General features: G+C 36.8%; 1 protein-coding gene across 2 annotated transcripts in view; it reads right to left on the bottom strand.

Moving 5' to 3' along the window:
* Window positions 1-18,414, bottom strand: part of LOC150090664 (peroxisomal ATPase PEX1-like) — a 311,554-nt gene that overhangs the window by 128,442 nt on the left and 164,698 nt on the right. For both annotated transcript variants that reach the window (XM_090379348.1, XM_090379356.1), the window contains exons 8-9: window positions 17,219-17,510; window positions 8,032-8,258 (exon numbers count right to left, since the gene is read on the bottom strand). In XM_090379348.1, coding sequence (XP_090235474.1) covers window positions 8,032-8,258; window positions 17,219-17,510 — 519 coding nt within the window. The remainder of the gene's footprint in view (window positions 1-8,031; window positions 8,259-17,218; window positions 17,511-18,414) is intronic.

Below are 18,414 nucleotides of genomic sequence, written 5' to 3'. Positions count from 1 at the left end.
GCATATTGAGAGTTTCAATTTTGTAGATTGAGTAGAAATTATAGAAATAATTAGTTTATTTCATGAGGGCAATTTTCAAATTAGGCTTAAAAATGGTCAAACCGTTTAAGGGATAATGGTCTTGGGTAGTGTTTCAATTGTATGCAGTGGGGCTAACTGATAATGTTACCAAATGCAAAAATTTTAAATGAACAGAATTCAGAGATGTAATCATAAAAACTACTAAGCTTTTCATATCAACTAAGAGATACTATTCAATGCTTAAACCTAACTTATGCCAGCATAAGGGATGGCATCAAGGGGTGTGTCAGGATAGTTAACTATACAAGAACACTAAAAATATAAGTCTTAATTGTTTATAGAGTAATATCAGAAGTGTCGTCAATAAAAGAAATGAATTTGAACTGCTGGTCAGGATAAGTAATGCTGACATAATAAAGGGCTTACGGAAATGTGGTGCCATCTGGAGATAGGGGACGATGAGTTTCAGTATGGTATGTACAATGTATTTAGGAAGGGTAGGGCAGACAAAGGGGGTCATGCTTCTTATCAAAAGCAGCCTGAGCACTACAAAAGCTTTTCCAGATTCAGATGTTTCATCTGCTAGTATAAAATCTGTATGGTGTGAGACAGTTGGAAGCAAAGGTATAATGAGAATGAGAGTAATCTACAAGCCAGGTGATTGCGAAGATTATGATGAGGGCCTCTACATGCAAATAGAATGTCTTATTACTGGTGATTTTAATTTGTTTCTAAATGGTTGGAGAAAATGGGAAGGAAACTCAACAGGGGAGACAAAATTTTTAAATCAACTAGATGATTGTTATTTGTATCAACACGTCAGGGAAAAGAATATTCTAGAACTGTTCATAACCCATGAACCAGATGACATAATAGGGCTGACAGTACAGGAATCGGTAGCAGGAAGTGATCATAGAGTTCTACGGTGGATGATGATGAAGAGAGAGAGAGAGAGAGAGAGAGAGAGAGAGAGAGAGAGAGAGAGAGATAGATAGCAGTAGTTAAAGGCAAAGGAATAGGTTATAATTTCAGGAAAGGAAATTACGACAGCTTTATGTGCTAAATGGTCTCTATTAACTGGGTAGATACCTCACAGAGAGCGAATATAATTGAATTGTGGTATACCTTTAAAATATTAATCACAGAAGCAAAAAAATACTCCACAAGGAGGATTCCAAGTTGTATGAATAATGAAGTTGCCAGATTACTTGAGATGAAAAAGATAGCATGGAAAAGTTAGAGCAATAAAAAGTACTGAAGCCTATAACAGCTACAAACTGATCTCTAATAAATAGTCACAGAAAAGGTTAGGCTAGAAAAGGCAGATTATGAGAAATTGCTGACAAAGAGAACAGACTGGGGATAAGAACGTCTTCACATATATAAATGCATAAAGAGAGGGACAAACCAGATTGAAACCTTATGTAATGGACATGGGATAGCATTAGATACCCCAGCTGATGTTGCAGATGAACTCAACAGTTACTTTGCATTGATATTTACAGAAGAAAATACCCTTTATGTCAATGGAAAACTGGGAGTGAAGTTGAAAAACATGTAATTAAGGATACTGACATTTCACGATAATTTAATGAAAAAACTTTCAAGACTTTCAAGCAAGTAAGACTCCTGGAGTTGATGGCATATATCCTATAATTGTAAGGGAGGTGGCAAGTGAGTACACTGAACCACTGAAGTTAATTATAAGAGCATCATTGGACTCAGGAGAGATTCCATTGGATTGGAAAAGTGCCAAAATATCTCCAATACATTAAAGGGGGGGGGATTCTAAGAGCGTAGTGGGAAATTACCAACCAGTCAAACTTCAGTAGTAGGAAAAATCATGGAGGCAATGATCAAGGGTGGAATTCAGGGTAATTTAGACAGAAATGGAATTCTGAAGGATACGCAGCATGATTTTGTAAAGGGAAAATCTAGTTTAACAAATCGTCAGCTATTTTGACAGGGTCGCCCACGAGCTGGATTTATGGAATCATTTCGACATCGCTTATTTAGATTTCAGCAGAGCATGGTTATTCCTCAGATTGAGTTAATGTAAGAAGTGGAGTTTCCCCAAGAATCAGTACTGAGACCACTGTTGTTTTTTGATTTTCTTAAATGACATCGATGAAGGGATAGAGGACGTGATGTCTAAATTTGCAGATAATGTAAAGACCCTTACAGTAGTTTGTGATCACTGCCAAGCAGAGCTTCTTCAGAGTGACCTAGATAGATTTCAGGTCTATATTTCAGGTCCAAAATAACTTATATGCTTTGTGGAGTTGAACTAAAGTCAGTAATGGAAGAAAGGAACTTAGGAGTTACAATTCAGTCATGAAGTTCTCAAAGCATCATAGACAGGTGGAAAGGAAGGCCCACGGTGTCCTATCAATGATTTATCGAACATTTGCTAGTAGAGATAAGGACGTCATAATCACATTATTTCAGGATATTGTTAGACCCACATGTTCAACTGTGGAGACTACACCTAAAAAAAAAAGACATCGAGCTTCTTGAAAGGATCCAAAGGCAGTTTACTCACCTGGTGAGAATGGCAAAAGGGCATCCATATGAGGAAAGACTTCAAATACATAGGTTGCACACTCAGAGACAAAAGTAAAATTAATGAGGACGAACTTTTCAGTTATAAATGATTCTAGAACTAAGGGCCATAAATTCAAGTTACTGGGGGGGGGGGGAATGCTTAGACTGATTGCAGTAAGATTTATTTTTGCCAGTGAGTTATACATTACTGGAATAAATTACTTACATGGGCGAGTAAGTTACCTACATTTCCCCAAACTTCAGCCTACTAATACTGATGTCTTTTGCAGATGCTACTGCAACAAGATCTAGAAAGATTAGGCAGATGGACTGAAGTGCAATTAACATTAACATATGCAAAGTTCTGCATATGAGTAGAAGTAATGCCAAAATAATAATACCAAATGTATGGTGCCCCATACGGTGTGGTGGAGGATGAAAAAGACTGGCCAGTGCCGGTGCAATTACAGGTTTGCACCGGCACTGGCCGGTGCAAACCTGTAATTGCACTACAGCAGCAAACTAGGTTTGCTGCTGTAGAGTTTTAGGTGCACCAGAAACTTAGGCCATATTGCAGCATATACAGTGGAGTCCAGTTATTTGGGCCACCAGTTAATCGGGGCAGCCGTTTATTTGGGGCAAATCTTAAAAAACAGAATCCAATTGAGAAAATAGCCAGGGTTTACTTCGCTTAATTGGTACAGTATGCCGTTTAATTGGGGCAGGTGACTGCAGCACTGGAGATTACCCCACGATTGTCTCTGACAGTACCACGTGGTTCGGTCGAAATTCTGGAGGTGACAACCATAAAACAATAAACAATTAGCAGTCACCTGTTTATTGGGCTTTTCTGTTAGTGAAATCTATCATAAATGGACAGTAAACTCGATCTTACTGAATTTGTGATAATACTGACAGCTGGAATTCTGTGGGTTATTATGATGAAATGTGTTTACACTTCCATGAAATCTTCAATCATATAAAAAAATTAATTTTCAGATCTTCTCTTCATTCCTATTTTTAAAGCTTTGTAACTCGTTACTCCGTTCTCACTTGCGCGTATTGTGTTACTTGCAATTTGTGTGTGCCGTGTTCTTTGTTATTGATTGCTTATCTTTTTACTGTTTTAAATCTTAACTCCCCCCCCCTCAATGTTAGTGAAGAGAAATGTCAACTTTCGTATGTACATATTACAGTACGTATTAATTATTTCCGATTATCATGATATTCTTCCGATTTTCACGTATCATTTAATTTTTTAATTGGTAAGGTAATAAAGGGTAAATTTGTGCTTAATATATCTTTGCTTTTATAACCTGTGGATAATATTCCTCCTATTTTCGCTAATTAGAATCGCTGTTTAATAGAATTAAAATTCAATTCACAAACGTGATCACAATGACCAGCACTTACTGCACATCGTTTAGTGAACGGTACTTTACTATGTTGAGTTCATCATAACGTGATCTGATTGTACAGTGAACCAATTGTAAAGGGGGAGGGGTACATTGTACAGGCATACCTCGATTAACGAATAGGATGCGTTCCACGAAATTACTTCGTTAAGCGAAACTTCGTTTTCAGAGGTAAAAATACTATGGCCAGAATAGGGATACGTTCCTACGTAAAGAAAATGAAAAGCTTTTTTTCGAACAAAGAAAAGTTTTATTAAATAAACAGTCAACTTACATACAAAGTGAAATCACATTTTAAAATATGAGGTTAAAGTTGATTGTTTATGCTTTTTTCCCCTTTCATTTAACAATTGCCTATACGGAGTTATTGCATTTAACACTGATCGCTTAACTATAACACTTCTTCCTAAGTCAGGATCATTTTCACTAAAAAAATTTAAAACGTTTTCAATATCATTTAAGCACCTTTTTAAATCTTTGGTTGTTAACACTTTTTCGGCAGGTACTTCTTTAACTTCGCCTTCACTATCTTTGTCTTCGTTGCTAACAAGGCTTTCTAAATCTTCCACTGAAAAACCATCATCTTCTGCATTCAATAAATTTCTAACATCCTCTTCATCGACATTTTCGAAACCTATTTGATTGAGCCATCTGGATAACTTCATTTCTAATTCTTGGATGTTATTTTCTTCTTCTAGTACAACTTCTGGCCATATTTTGCGCCAAACTCCATTTAAGCATTTCTTAGTGACTTCTTTCCAAGAACTATCAATGCTTTCTATTGCGTTTTTAATGGTGTAGTTTTTCCAAAAAGTTTTAACTGTCATTTCCTCTTTATCCTCTAGTTCAGTTAAATTGCTTAAAGTTCGACGCAGATAATAAGCTTTAAATGATGCTATTACTCCCTGATCCAATGGTTGAATCAGGGAAGTTGTGTTTGCTGGAAGAAACACAACTTTGACAGGAATGCATGTGTCCAACGTGTTAAGATCAGTAGGATGTCCCGGAGCATTGTCTAACAACAAAAGAGCTTTTTCTTCAAATTTGTTTTTATGACAATACTGTTTTACTCCAGGACAAAAGTGGTTAACAAACCAATCAGTAAATAACTCCTTGGTAACCCACGCTTTTCTATTTGCTTTCCATATTACAGGTAAATTCATTTTTATGTTACCTTTTAACGCCATCGGATTTTCTGAATGGTAAACTAATAACAATTTTAATTTATAATCGCCAGAGGCATTTGATCCAAAGAGTAACGTTAAACGGTCTTTGGCTGTTTTGAACCAAGCAGCTGATTTTTCTTCAATAGAAATGAAGCTTTTTGTTGGTAGCCGTTTCCAGAACAAACTGCTTTCGTCAACATTGAACACCAAATTTGGTGGAAAATTTTCACGTTTAATTATTTCCTTTAGTTTTTCTGGAAACTTATTTGCAGCTTCAACATCTGCACTTGCAGCTTCTCCTGTTAATTTTACACTATGAATCCTGGCCCGTTTTTTAAATTTCTCGAACCAACCACGAGAAGCCCCAAAGGTTTCCGTAATTTCTTCAGTTTGTTTAGATTTCAGGTGATTAAACAAAAATGGAATATTTTTTTATGTTAAATGGGGCTTGAAATTGCGGACTTCGTTATATCGAGGCTTCGTTATCAGAGGTAACGTTAACCGAGGTATGCCTGTACTTTTAACTATTTACATGAAACTTCGGATAATTGGGGCAGCCGCTTAATCGGGCCAAAATGCACTAGTCCCGATGTGTCCCAAATAACCAGAATGGACTGTGTATTACATCTTCAAACTGTTTGTATGTGTTCTGTGGCCAATTTGTGTTTGTTGTTTTCTCCCAAGTTTCTGGGAGAAAAAAACATGCTACCCTCACTTGAAACTAACTCATCAAAGTTGTGTAAAAGACCCATAAAAATTCCTCACATCATTGATGGGATTTGAACTTAGGTCTTTTCCACCTGTTATGGATAGGACAATGGATTATACCATGTGGGCATAAAAAAGACCTAGGGTAATTGTGCAGTCAGTCAGAAGTTCTTTGAATACTGCAGATGGGCTGCTAGGATAGCTCATGGGATTGTGTCAATGTTGTACAGGAATTTTTCCAGCAGGGACAAGATGATTATTCCACTGTACAAGGCAATGGTTAAGCCATGTCTTTTATACTGCATACAGGTCTGGAGGCCTCATTTTAGGAAGGATGCCAATCTTTTGGAAGGGGTGTAGAGAAAAGCTAAAAGATTGATGAAGGGAACTAAAGGGTGCTCTTTCCTGCTTCAATTTTTCTTTGCAGAACTGAAGCAGGAAAGGCTTCAGTTCTGCAATTTGAACATCTGGAGAGCAGGCACTTGTCAGATCTGATTGAGGTGTTTAAAGCTTTGAATGAATTAAGTGACCTAAATGGGGATGGAAAATTTAAATCTGGTGTTGGAGAGGTGGATAGTTTGAATAAATTCAAGAAAGAACTAGATAAACCGTTATAGGGGATGTACAGGTGATATCGTAAGGTTTTTTTTTTTTTTTTTTTTTTGGCTGATGATGCTTGCTTTTTTAAATCAATTTCCGCTACTAATACTAGTTTTTCAGATAACTGGAATATGGCAGTAAGGTAAAGGTAAAATACAATTTAAATTTCAGGAATTAATTTTAAATCCCCAGATAAATTGTTGCATATTTAACAAGACAGTATAATGTGTGCTGCTTGATCATGGTGTATCTTCTTCAAGAAGCGAGGTCTTTTCCATTAATTTGAACAAGTCTTGGACTCTTCCACATGTCCTCTCTGGCCAAGAGAAGATTAACACAAAAGGGTTACCATCTTGTCAAGTTGAATCTCTTTGGAACTACCTTGGAGTACAATTTTCACTGGAAAAGTGAATGAAAGTGAGATGCAACCCCCATTATGATGCTCTATTTAAACTTAGGAGGGCTCCCTTGAGGCCACAGCAGCAGCATCTATTTCTACTGAAGACCTTTCTGCTCCCTAGTATTTACCTTCAGCTTGTGTTCGGGAGAGTTGCCGTGGCTAGTTTAAACAAGTTACACTTGCAGGTCAAAGCTTCTGTTCATCAGTGGTGTCAGCTTCTGAAGGGCACAAAAAAAAAAAAAAAAAAAATACTGCTTACTTCCATGTTGAGGTTGTGGAAGGTGGACTTGGAATTCCCTTGCCGAGATGGTTCATCCCGATTATCAAGTAAGAGTGATTGGTTAGAATGTTATAATCTTTCTCATCCCTGGTACGTCATATCATGGATATGTCTACTATAAAACGAATTAACATCGTTGAATAAATTACTGTGTGAAGAAGGAGGGGTTTTGAACTCCGTAAGTAAAGTTAGGAACAGGTGGAGAGAGGAAAGACCTTGAATACTTGGGCTGCACATCTTGGAAACTAAGGCACCTGAGAGGAGACTTGATTGAGGACGAACTTTTCACAGTTATGATTCTAGAACTAGGGGCCATAAATTCAAGTTAAGGGGGTGGGAAGATGTTTAGACTGGATTGTAGGAAGTTTTATTTTTGCCAGCGAATTATAAATTACTGAAATAAGTTACCTACATGGGTGGTTGAGGCTGACAGTTTGGGGAAATTGAAAGGTCAGCTGGATAGTTACCTATGGGAAGAAGGAAATGCATAGGTTGTCTGTTTCCTTTTCTTTTATTATTTATTTATTTTTTAAAATTATTATTATCATTATTTTATTCTTTTTATTTTATTTTTTCGCTGGTGCATCATAAGCCTAAGGCTTCATTGCACTATATGGCCATTACTAATAGCCTGTACATATCCCATAACTCTTTGTTCGCACTATTAAATCTTTCAGCTCTCTTGTCATATTTTGGCATTTTGTTTTTGTGTACTTCTCAAATGGAACAAATCCCTTTGTAACCTCCAGGATACATCTCTTACCTTCCGTAATGCATTAGCATCAAATAGCTAATAGTCTGAGTTAAATAAGCTTGAGAAACATCTCACCCAACATAGTAACCCCCCCCCTCTCCCTAACTAAAATTAGAGAAATTATTAGATGAAAAAAGTATTACCTCGTAGGCTTTTACAATCTGATACATGAACATAAACAAAAAAAGGTGGTTCTGTGAGTTCCCGGCATAATGCTTTTGCAACTGTAGTCTTTCCTACGCCTTTGGGTCCACAAAGAAGTACAGCCTTTCCTGCAATTCCACTTTCTTTAAGATGTTGTGAAAGAGGTCCCAGACCAAGTTGCAACTCTAGAAGGGTGAGTGCCTTGTTTTCAATTTCTTCAATACCACTACAATTAAACAAGGAAACAATATAAATATTTACACTAAACTTCTGTTTATTTCATTTATAATTTATGAAAACCTGTGAGGATAATCTGAAAAATCATATACTGCTACTCAGGTAACTATTTATTTTACAAAGTGAAATTGCAGTCCCTCTGTATAATTTTCCTTCTTTACAATTACTAGCTTCCAATGTGTAGGCCTTTTATTCCAGCTGGCTAGCCAGCCATTTTTATTGAAATATCAAATGCTTCAGTCACTTAAGTGACAAGTCCCTCAGTGCTCTGAAAATAACTTCCATGAAGGGAGGACTAGAGTGTTGCTTTTATTACTTATATAACACATTACCATCAAAGGCCACACTGTACTGTGTTTATTTTATTTGAAAAAGTGTGTGTGAAAATAACTCAAGGGGGAACCCTATTCCATCTGCTTAAGAGCAGCTAACTACAGCCCCAAGTGAATCCTTCCAGTCTCCAACAGAATTCAAACCAAGATCTTTTCAAATAAGAAACAGCTGGCAAAACCATTACATTGTCATGAAGGGCCATGGATTATGGTTTGAGTACTTGTTTCAAATCCGAAATCCACGTTTCACCAGAAGCAAAATTCCACTGCAAAAAATCAAGCTCTTCAATTTCATAATGGCATCGCATTTGTTGCATTAACTCAATCACCACTTTTTCTTCTACCATTTCAAAATTTTTATAGCTACATTTAAGTGCTATATAGCATGAATTACTTTTGGGATAACACTAGAATAACATGGAACAAAGAATTATTTAAAAACATTAAAAACAATACCTTATGTAAAATATACAGAACAGCATAATGCAGGGTTCACAATATTAGTGCAATAATTAAATTTCAAGATTAAATCTACAAATATCTATCATATTTCAAATAAGTAATCTTATTTGGAGTTTCAATAATCATTTGTATGTTTAATAGAATAAAAATGCCCTAGCATATATAGTAGCAGTAGTCGTTTTGAGTTAGCAAGAAGGTTGCTAAAGGCCACGAGGCATCAGTGTATCACATCTCTAAATTAGAAGTATTTTATGGAATATCATATATTACTGTAGTTGCTAAGTCATCACATCGGGAATTTTAAGCAGAGAAAGACTGTCTTCTTCATTCCCAAGCTTATAACAGCAGATCAAATGAAAACAAGGGCTGAACTCTCAAAAGACCTGGTTGATATTTACGATCATGATCCAGCATTTCTAAAAACAAAAGACAGGAGATGAAATGTGATCTCAACAACCTGCAGACAAATCAATCCTTTGAATGGAAATCTTCCACTATAAAGGACTACTTCTTTTTTTAGTAAAAAAAAAAAAAAAAAAAATTGACTATAAAGGAAGAAAAAAATTCAGACTGATAGGTCTAAAAGTAAAGTTATCCTAAAATTATTTTTTGACTATAGAGGCACAATCATAGATTAGACTACGTACTAAGAAATCATTAAGCATTGAGAAATGCAATCAGAAGGAAGAGACTGATCCCTGTAAACTGGAAATTGCTCCGTGACAATGCACCTATTCATTGTGCGATAATCTGTGAATACCTTTCCACTCTGTACAACATTCTCCTTAATCATCTGATCTTGCACCATGTAATTTTTTTCTCCCAAACTGAAGAACTCATCACAGGGACAATGAATTTTGTGTGAAGCAAAATTTATGACCGCAACAACAAATGCAATTAAGGAACTTTTAAGAATAAGACTGAAGAAGCACATTTGCAATTACATAATTAATAGAAAAAATGTGCAAATAGCTCATTAATTGTCTGTTTGTTTGTTTGGGGATTTATTAGGTGCATTGGCAACTATGGACATAGTGCACCATTCATTGTCTGTAAATACTATATTGTTTAAATAAAATTTTAATCCCAAAACATTTTGATCCTACTTTGTAGCATTTATCATATTTAGTATGTAGTAAGGGCCTTTTCAATTAAATCAATATACCATCTTATGGCGTAGTGAGCTTCCTTATCATCTGCACTACCTGGCTCCTTGGGGGCCAAGTTTCTCTGTCATATAAGTCAATCATAAAATTTTTGATGATTTTTTAGTGCTTCAAAAGTATGCTAGAATATAAAATAATACAATTTTTTAAACAATAAACTTTATTGTTTAAAAAATTGTAATACCTTATTCTGGGCTATTTTGTAAATGCATTATGAATTAATAACTATAAATTCAATCAGATAAAAAATCCCTTACCAATCAATATCTTTTTTGAAGAAATCAGAAATATTTTTTGAGAGTATCAAGGCAACTTTTATCTTTATGTAATTTAATATTTTTTTCCTATGTATATATAATGTGCGATAGCATCATTAATACACAGCCATTTCTGAATAAACAGAATATTTATAAGGCAGCATCGTTTTAAGTTATATCTCATATTGTGAATACCTTCACAACAAGTTGCCATGATATTGCACTACTTCGAATAAGTAACGCTTCACCTAAGGAGAAGACTAATGTTACTTATTCTCAGATAGGTACCACCACCCAGACGGCACCATTTCAGGGCTATCTGGTCTTTCTTCGGTGGGCAGGTATCCGAGTGATGCAATGATGGTGTATGATGTATTTAGACTAAGATGCATTTAGGGCTAAAGCCTCAAGCTGCGAGCAAATTTAGACTATGTGTATATTAAGTGCAATAGCATCATTAATACACAGCCATTTCTGAATAAACAAAATATTTATAAGGCGGCATCGTTTTAAGTTATATCTCATATTGTGAATATGAGATATAACTTGAAGCTTGAGGCTTTAGCCCTAAATGCATCTCAGTCTAAATACATCATCAGACATCTCTCATATTGTGGAGTTACACTTCATAACTGTTTTGCCATCAATGCATCACTCGGGTACCTACCCACCTACCCACCGAAGAAGGGCCAAATAGCCTGAAACGGCACCAGGGGGAGCCTGATGATGTCCGGAGTTTCCAAGAATAGGTAACAACAGCCTTCTCCATTGGGGAAGCGTTGCCTATTCGAGAAGTTTGAGTTTTTGAGTGGTGTGAGTTGAAGGAGTTACTGTCCTTTTTATTCTTCTACACTTTCTTTTCCTCTTCCACTCCTACTATTACTTTCCCTCTATCTTTTTGCTTTTCTAAGTCTAATAGCGACAACTGGATAGTCGAGTTATTATTCCACACAAATACAAAATAGCCCTGAAAAACGGTGCCATCTGCGTAGTGGTACCTATCTGAGAATAAGTAACATTAGTCTTCTCCTTAGGTGAAGCGTTACTTATTCGAAGTAGTGCAATATCATGGCAACTCGTTGTGAAGGTATTCACAATATGAGATATAACGTAAAACAATGCCGCCTTATAAATATTCTGTTTATTCAGAAATGGCTATGTATTAATGATGCTATTGCACTTTTTTTTTTTTTTATGTAAACCCCAAACATGAGAGGTATTAGAACCTATAGTACTTAGTACCGTGCTTGGGTTGGAGGTTGAGAAGACGAAAGAAGATATTTGTTGACATTGGACTTGAACTTTTGTAGACTGTAATTTTCAGGAAATACATATGAAGAAAGGTTGTTCCAGAAAACGGTAGATGAATGAATAAACAAGGAAGATGAAAAGTTGGTTCTGTGAGTTTGAAGTTGGACAGTAAATAGATGTTGGCTGGTGGTGGCACGTGTTCAGACTGTTTTGAAAGAGACAGCGGGAATTATAGAAGCCAATTCAGAAGAACAGTGCCAATGGAAGTATCTGTAGAAGAGGCATGCAGCAGAAACAGTACATCTATGGGAGAGCGAGTGGAGAGACTCTGTTAGAGATGAATCATTAATTAACCTAACTGCCCTCTTCTGAATGGAATCAAGAAGCCTGAGAGAGGTTTTGGGGGCACCATCCAGATGTGGGAACAATATTCCATTGCAGGGCAGATTTGCGATTTACAGAGTGAGCAGCTGTTTGGAAGAAAAGTAATGCCGAGAGTGAAAAAGAAAACCAAGTTTTTTAGATGCAAAGGAAGCAATATTTGTAATGTGCTTGTGCAAAGAGAGATTAGAAGTCAGGGTAATCCCCAAAAGAGATATATCATTTTGCCTACAAATCGGAGTGTCACTAAAAATAAACATAGGAGCAGAAGAATCCTTATTGCAAGATATAAGACAAGACTGAGTTTTAGAAGGGTTGAAACCAACTAAGTTGTCTTTGCCCCACTGGAGAATTACCTGAAGATCGGCGTTCAAGGAATTGATAGCAGATTTTCGAGAAATTGAAGCTGATTCAGCAGCCCAAGGTTTCTCAAAATGGAAAGTGGAATGCAATGTGCTATCATCGGCAAAACTATGGATAGGATTTCCAGTCAATGGAAGAAGGTCATTAATATACAAGAGGAAAAGAGTGGGGGAAAGAACTGAACCTTGGGGGACACCGGCATTAGTGGAGAAGTTGAAGACAGAGGGCCATCTAAAATCACCCTCAGTGAGCGATCAGAGAGCAAACTGGATAACCAATTACTAAAAACAGTTGGCAAACCATAAGATGGAAGCTTGTTTAGAAGACCTTTATGCCAAACACGATCGAAAGCCTTTGAGATGTCAAGAGCAACTACATGTGTTTCACCGAACCTTTCCATTGAATTAGTCCATAAATGGGTAACATAAGCCAGAATATCACCAGTGGATCGACACTGACGGAATCCATACTGGCGATCTTTGATCAGACGGAAGATTTCTAGGTAGTTTGAGATTTGGCAGTTAATTGATTTCTCCATTACTTTAGAACGAGTAGAAGTAATTGCAATGGGACGATAATTGGATGGGAGGGATTTGTCACCCTTTTTAGTAACTGGCTGGATATGAGCAAATTTCCAAGCAGAAGGAAAAACACCTTTGGAATAAGAAAGTGAAAAAAGGCGGCAAAGAATAGGAGTAAGTTCAGGAGCACAAGTTTTGAGAACAAGTGGAGAAATACCATCGGGATCTGGAGCTTTCTTAGCATCAAGATTCATCAAAATCCTTCTGACATCCTTTTGACGAAAGACGACAGGAGGCATTGAATGAAGCGTGTTGGGAATGGTGGGAAGTGTTTTACCAAGATCATCAATACATGAGTTGGAATAAAAATGGGATGCTAGCAGGTCAGCTTTATCCTTGGCTGAAGTGACAACAGAACCATCTGGTTTGGACAGAGGTTGGAGCAGAGATGGGCAAAAGTTGCGGCCAATAGCTTTGCTAAGAGACCAGAATGCTCGGCGCCCATTAGGGCAAGAAGCAAGTTTTCTACTCTTAGCCTGTTCAAACTCTAGTTTGGACTGATTAATAACTGCTTTACAATTGTTGCGAGCTTTGGTGTTTAAAGTGGAGTGTGGGATAAAGGATTCTATTCCTGCAAGAATAATTTCACTGACACGATCTGAGCAAACATTGACATCAGAACTTTTGAAACAGTAATCCGACCAAGGAAATGAAGAAAAGAAGTCTCGCAGGTCATCCCATTTTGCATTCTTGTAATGCCAAACAACACGAGGTTGGGAATAGCCATGAGATAAAGGTTCCATTGGAGAAGAGACAACCACCAAGTTGTGATCTGAAGTGCCTAAAGGGCCTCTAACTTCAAACGTGTACTTAGAAAGGTTGTTTGTGAGAAAAGGATCAAGCGTATTGGCTGTATGATTAGGACTATCCAGTATTCTTGTAGGTAAATGAACAATCTGTGCAAGGTCATTAGTAATTGCAAAAGCCTTAGCATCTCGACCAGCTGGGTTGGTGTGACTAGAAAACGGAAGCCAGCTGGAGTTGTGAACATTAAAATCACCAAGGAAAATTACCTCATTGTTAGGAAAGTTGGACTGAAGAAAGTAAAGTTGCAAAGAGAGGAAGTCAAAGAGCTCCAAGTGATTAGTGGAATTGGGAGAACGGTAGAGACAATACATGAATTTGACACAATAAGGTAGAGAGATTTTAAGCCAGAGAAGATCAAAGAGAGGAAATTCCGAATTGCCAAGTCTCTGACAGGGAATATCAGAATGGACATATGCACAAGTACCACCTTTGAGGCGAAAGGAATCATAGAGCGAATAATTTGGGCATCTGAGATGAGCAGTAGTTGAATCAACCGACAACTGAGATTCTGTCAAAAAAAGTAGATGGGGTTTGGCAGACTGCAAGTGGAAATGGACATCATTGAGATTAGAATTGAGACCATGTATATTTGTGAAATGAATTAGGAAGTGCTTGGGAGGTTTAGATCTTTTCGCAGATAAGCTTGCTCTATTAGTTTGACAATTCATGGTGTAATCAACAGTAAGAAAATGTGGGTGGGACATGCGGTATGAAGTAATGAAATTTTTGGATATGGCGTACATATGGTAAGAATATAACCAGATCCTAGACATAATGTGGCCTTGACAATGCTCACTGCATACACACATTTCGGACTCCCTCCAGTCACTATCTGGCAGAGTGGAGGTACCAAGATTATACACTAGCTGATCCGGAAGCCTCCTAGAGAGTTACCAATAGGTTCAGTCCGGTGTACTAACTAGTGGCCGGCCTGCGAACACCGTTAATATATATACATAGTTAATATACTTAATATATACATAGTCTAAATTTGCTCGCAGCTAGAGGCTTTAGCCCTAAATGCATCTTAGTCTAAATACATCATGCACCATCAGGCATCTCTCATATTGTGGAGGTATACTTCATAACTGTTTTGCCATCATTGCATCACTCGGGTACCTACCCTCCCACCCACCCACCGAAGAAGGACCAAATAGCCCTGAAATGGTGCCGTCTGGGTGGTGGTACCTATCTGAGAATAAGTAACATTAGTCTTCTCCTTAGGTGAAGCATTACTTATTCGAATGCATCACTCGGGTACCTACCCTCCCACCCACCCACCGAAGAAGGACCAAATAGCCCTGAAATGGTGCCGTCTGGGTGGTGGTACCTATCTGAGAATAAGTAACATTAGTCTTCTCCTTAGGTGAAGCGTTACTTATTCGAAGTAGTGCAATATCATGGCAACTCGTTGTGAAGATATTCACAATATGAGATATAACTTAAAACGATGCCGCCTTATAAATATTCTGTTTATTCAGAAATGGCTGTGTATTAATGATGCTATTGCACTTAATATATACATAGTCTAAATTTGCTCGCAGCTTGAGGCTTTAGCCTTAATGCATCTTAGTCTAAATACATTTTTTCCCTTTATTCTTCGTTTTCTTCGCCCTTGAAATGCTGTTGTTATCCCACCTTCTTGTCATCCTCTTACACCACCAAAATTAATCCCGTCACCATCAAATACGGAGGATGCGGAAAGGTCAAGGAATGACCACCGCATATCCCGGAGCAATATGGCCTTAGTTGCTAATGCTCCTAAAAACCAACCAAACAAACAAACAAACAACCAAAATTAATATCCTTTTCACAACTATTATGTGACACATTTCTACATTCTTTATCCTTGATTACATCTAAATAACTAAGAACATCATCATTTAAGAGCTTTTTCCACCATGTGCAACTCATGGTAGTGGAGAATGAAAAAGACTTGGGGGTAATTGTGCAGTCAGATATGAAGTTTTCTGAACAGTGCAGGCTCGCTGCCAGAGCAGTTCATTGGCTCTTGTCAATGATAAACATGAATAAGAAGGCAATTATTCCTTTGTATATAAGGCATTGGTCAGGCCACACCTTGAGTCCTGCATACAGGTCTGAAGGCCCTCATTTTAGGAAGGATGTAGAGCTGCTGAAACGAGTACAGAGAAGGGCAACAAGATTGGTGAGGGGAACAAAGGGTTGCTTTACCGAGAAAGTCTTAAGTAATGCAAATTGCAGCATCTGGAGACTAGGCACCTGCGAGATGATCTGATTGAAGCGTATAAGGTCTTGAATGGTTTGAGCAAGCTCAATGCTGATGGGATTCTTCCTGTTGCTCAGATTACATACCTGAGGGGGCATAAATTCAAACTGAAGAAAGACAGTTGTAGAATAGATGTGCGGAAATTTGCCTTTAGTCCGTGGGTGGTTGATTGCTGGAACAAACTTCCATCTGTCATTATGGAATTTGATAGCTCAAATACATTCAAATAAGAACTGCACAAACTTTTGGAGTGAATGGATGGGTGAAATGGGAAGTTTCTTGCATCAACATGCCTCTACTAATGTTAATGTGCTTACTGTTGTACCCTACATTCTGACTTGAAGCCCAGTCGTAAACAGTAAATTTTATTTTATAATTTTTAAAGTTAGCCACTATCTTTCCTTCTCTTGTCACAATTCTCAAAAAAATCCTCTTCAATTGTTTCCTTTGATATAAACACTTACACGTGAATATAATTCTCTAATCCACAGGTTGCACACTGGTAGGTAAGTAAAGGCATTTGATTCCGACATCACTGCTTGGCAAAATTTCACTGGAAAGGAGTACAGAGGCATTGTCTAACAATAAAACTGTCCTACTGTTTTCATCGGAATTTAATTTTTCCCTTTATATGATTTTACTACTTTTAGAAAGTAATTCTGCAATCATTCTGAAAGTTCAGAATTGTGTCATTGTTGTTTAGGAAAAATCTCCATTAGGCAATCCAAATTAGTCAAGTTTTACTCTATTGTAATATGCATAGTGTTATTATTGGGAATTTTTAAAGAGTGGCTACATATTACATGTACAAGATGCAGGTTTCTAGGTAATTCTGAGAGGTTTAACAATTACAAGTAGTGGTGGATGTAATTAAATGAATGAAAATGCAAATTTAAAGTTCTGAACGCACCTTTAGTTTTCACATTTTTAGTATATTTTTTGTGAGACTATTTCAAATATAAATCTAAAATAAGTCATTCAGCTTAGATCAAGAAATTTATCACCTTCTCCATACCTCACTTTTGCAGAAAGGTGCAAAATTTAGAATTGTTTTACATATCAACACATGGTAATTATATATTTGTTAGAAATATTAAGTACCCTAATGCTTTAGTTCTTAGACCAGGTGTTACAAGGTTTAAGCCATGCAACTTCCAACGTGGTAAATGTGACTGGGAAGTAGGACTTCTTATTGTTGTCTGGTCACCAAGATGTATACCAATACTTCTTACTAGTTTAGAATCAATGTATCCATACTGATCTATAGTAGCTGGATCTTTTAATGAAGAGGTTCTAGAAGGAGAAGAATTTTCTGGTAAATTATTTGTTGGTGAAGATAAAGGAACTGGTGAGGACAGAGGTGCTTTAAATTTCAAGATGAAATCAGTTCCACCTAAAAAATTTAAATATATGTATAAAGTTACCTAGCTTATGAAGTTAGAATTTGCATATAATATATGAGAAAAAAATTCACATATTAGTAATTAAATAAATTTTCTGTTTATACTCCGGCACGACAACCAAGTCAGTAGAGTTTACAATAAATCGTCAATACAAATATTTATCGTATTTAGTAGTCACGGGCTTGAACCCCGGTGCACTCAAGGAACGCGTGCTATGCACTCTCGCTCCTGACCACTGGGCTACGTCAGGCCTTCATTACATCATATTATCAAACTGATATGAGGTACCACTTGAAAATACATCACAAAATTAAAAGTTGTGTAATTCATAAAGAAAGTAAGATTTTTTCTAGCTTAGCATTAAATATTTATAAATTGCAACATATGTGACAATCATATAGGGTGTAACATAATCTGGAGCAGCCAGTATTCTGCATCAGTTGTGTTTGTGATGAAGAACAAAGATGACTTTTCACAAGTGCAATGCATGTTTACTGTTGAGGATTACTTTCATGGTTTTATCGATACTGTCAAAATGGATTAAGGACAGCATTTCCAATTATTGTGTTCTCAATAAATCAACAACTTTCAGTGTTTTAGCCAACTTCTGCATTAATAATGGAACACATGATAATGTTCAAACTTTGGTATGATCTCTTAAGGAAATTACTGAGCTTTCCTAGCAATGTGGGCTGTCACATGGAAGTGTGCAAAAGGTTAATAACTTTTGAAATGTCACACTTACTGCATTCAAATCATCCAAATGCGAAGCTCAGACAAATAGAAAATAATCTGATAGTGGTTCTGAAAATTTCTTTCAAAGTGGAAAAGACAGCATTAAATTATGTTGGTTATGAGATTAGTCTTTTATAACAAGAGAGGAAGAATACACTT

The sequence above is a fragment of the Mastigoproctus giganteus genome, chromosome 1 (assembly GCF_048544385.1).
Source record: "Mastigoproctus giganteus isolate SK-2022 chromosome 1, ASM4854438v1, whole genome shotgun sequence".
Taxonomy (NCBI): domain Eukaryota; kingdom Metazoa; phylum Arthropoda; class Arachnida; order Uropygi; family Thelyphonidae; genus Mastigoproctus; species Mastigoproctus giganteus.
Note: the sequence above shows the minus strand (reverse complement) of the source record. Positions and strands in the feature narration are given on the sequence as shown.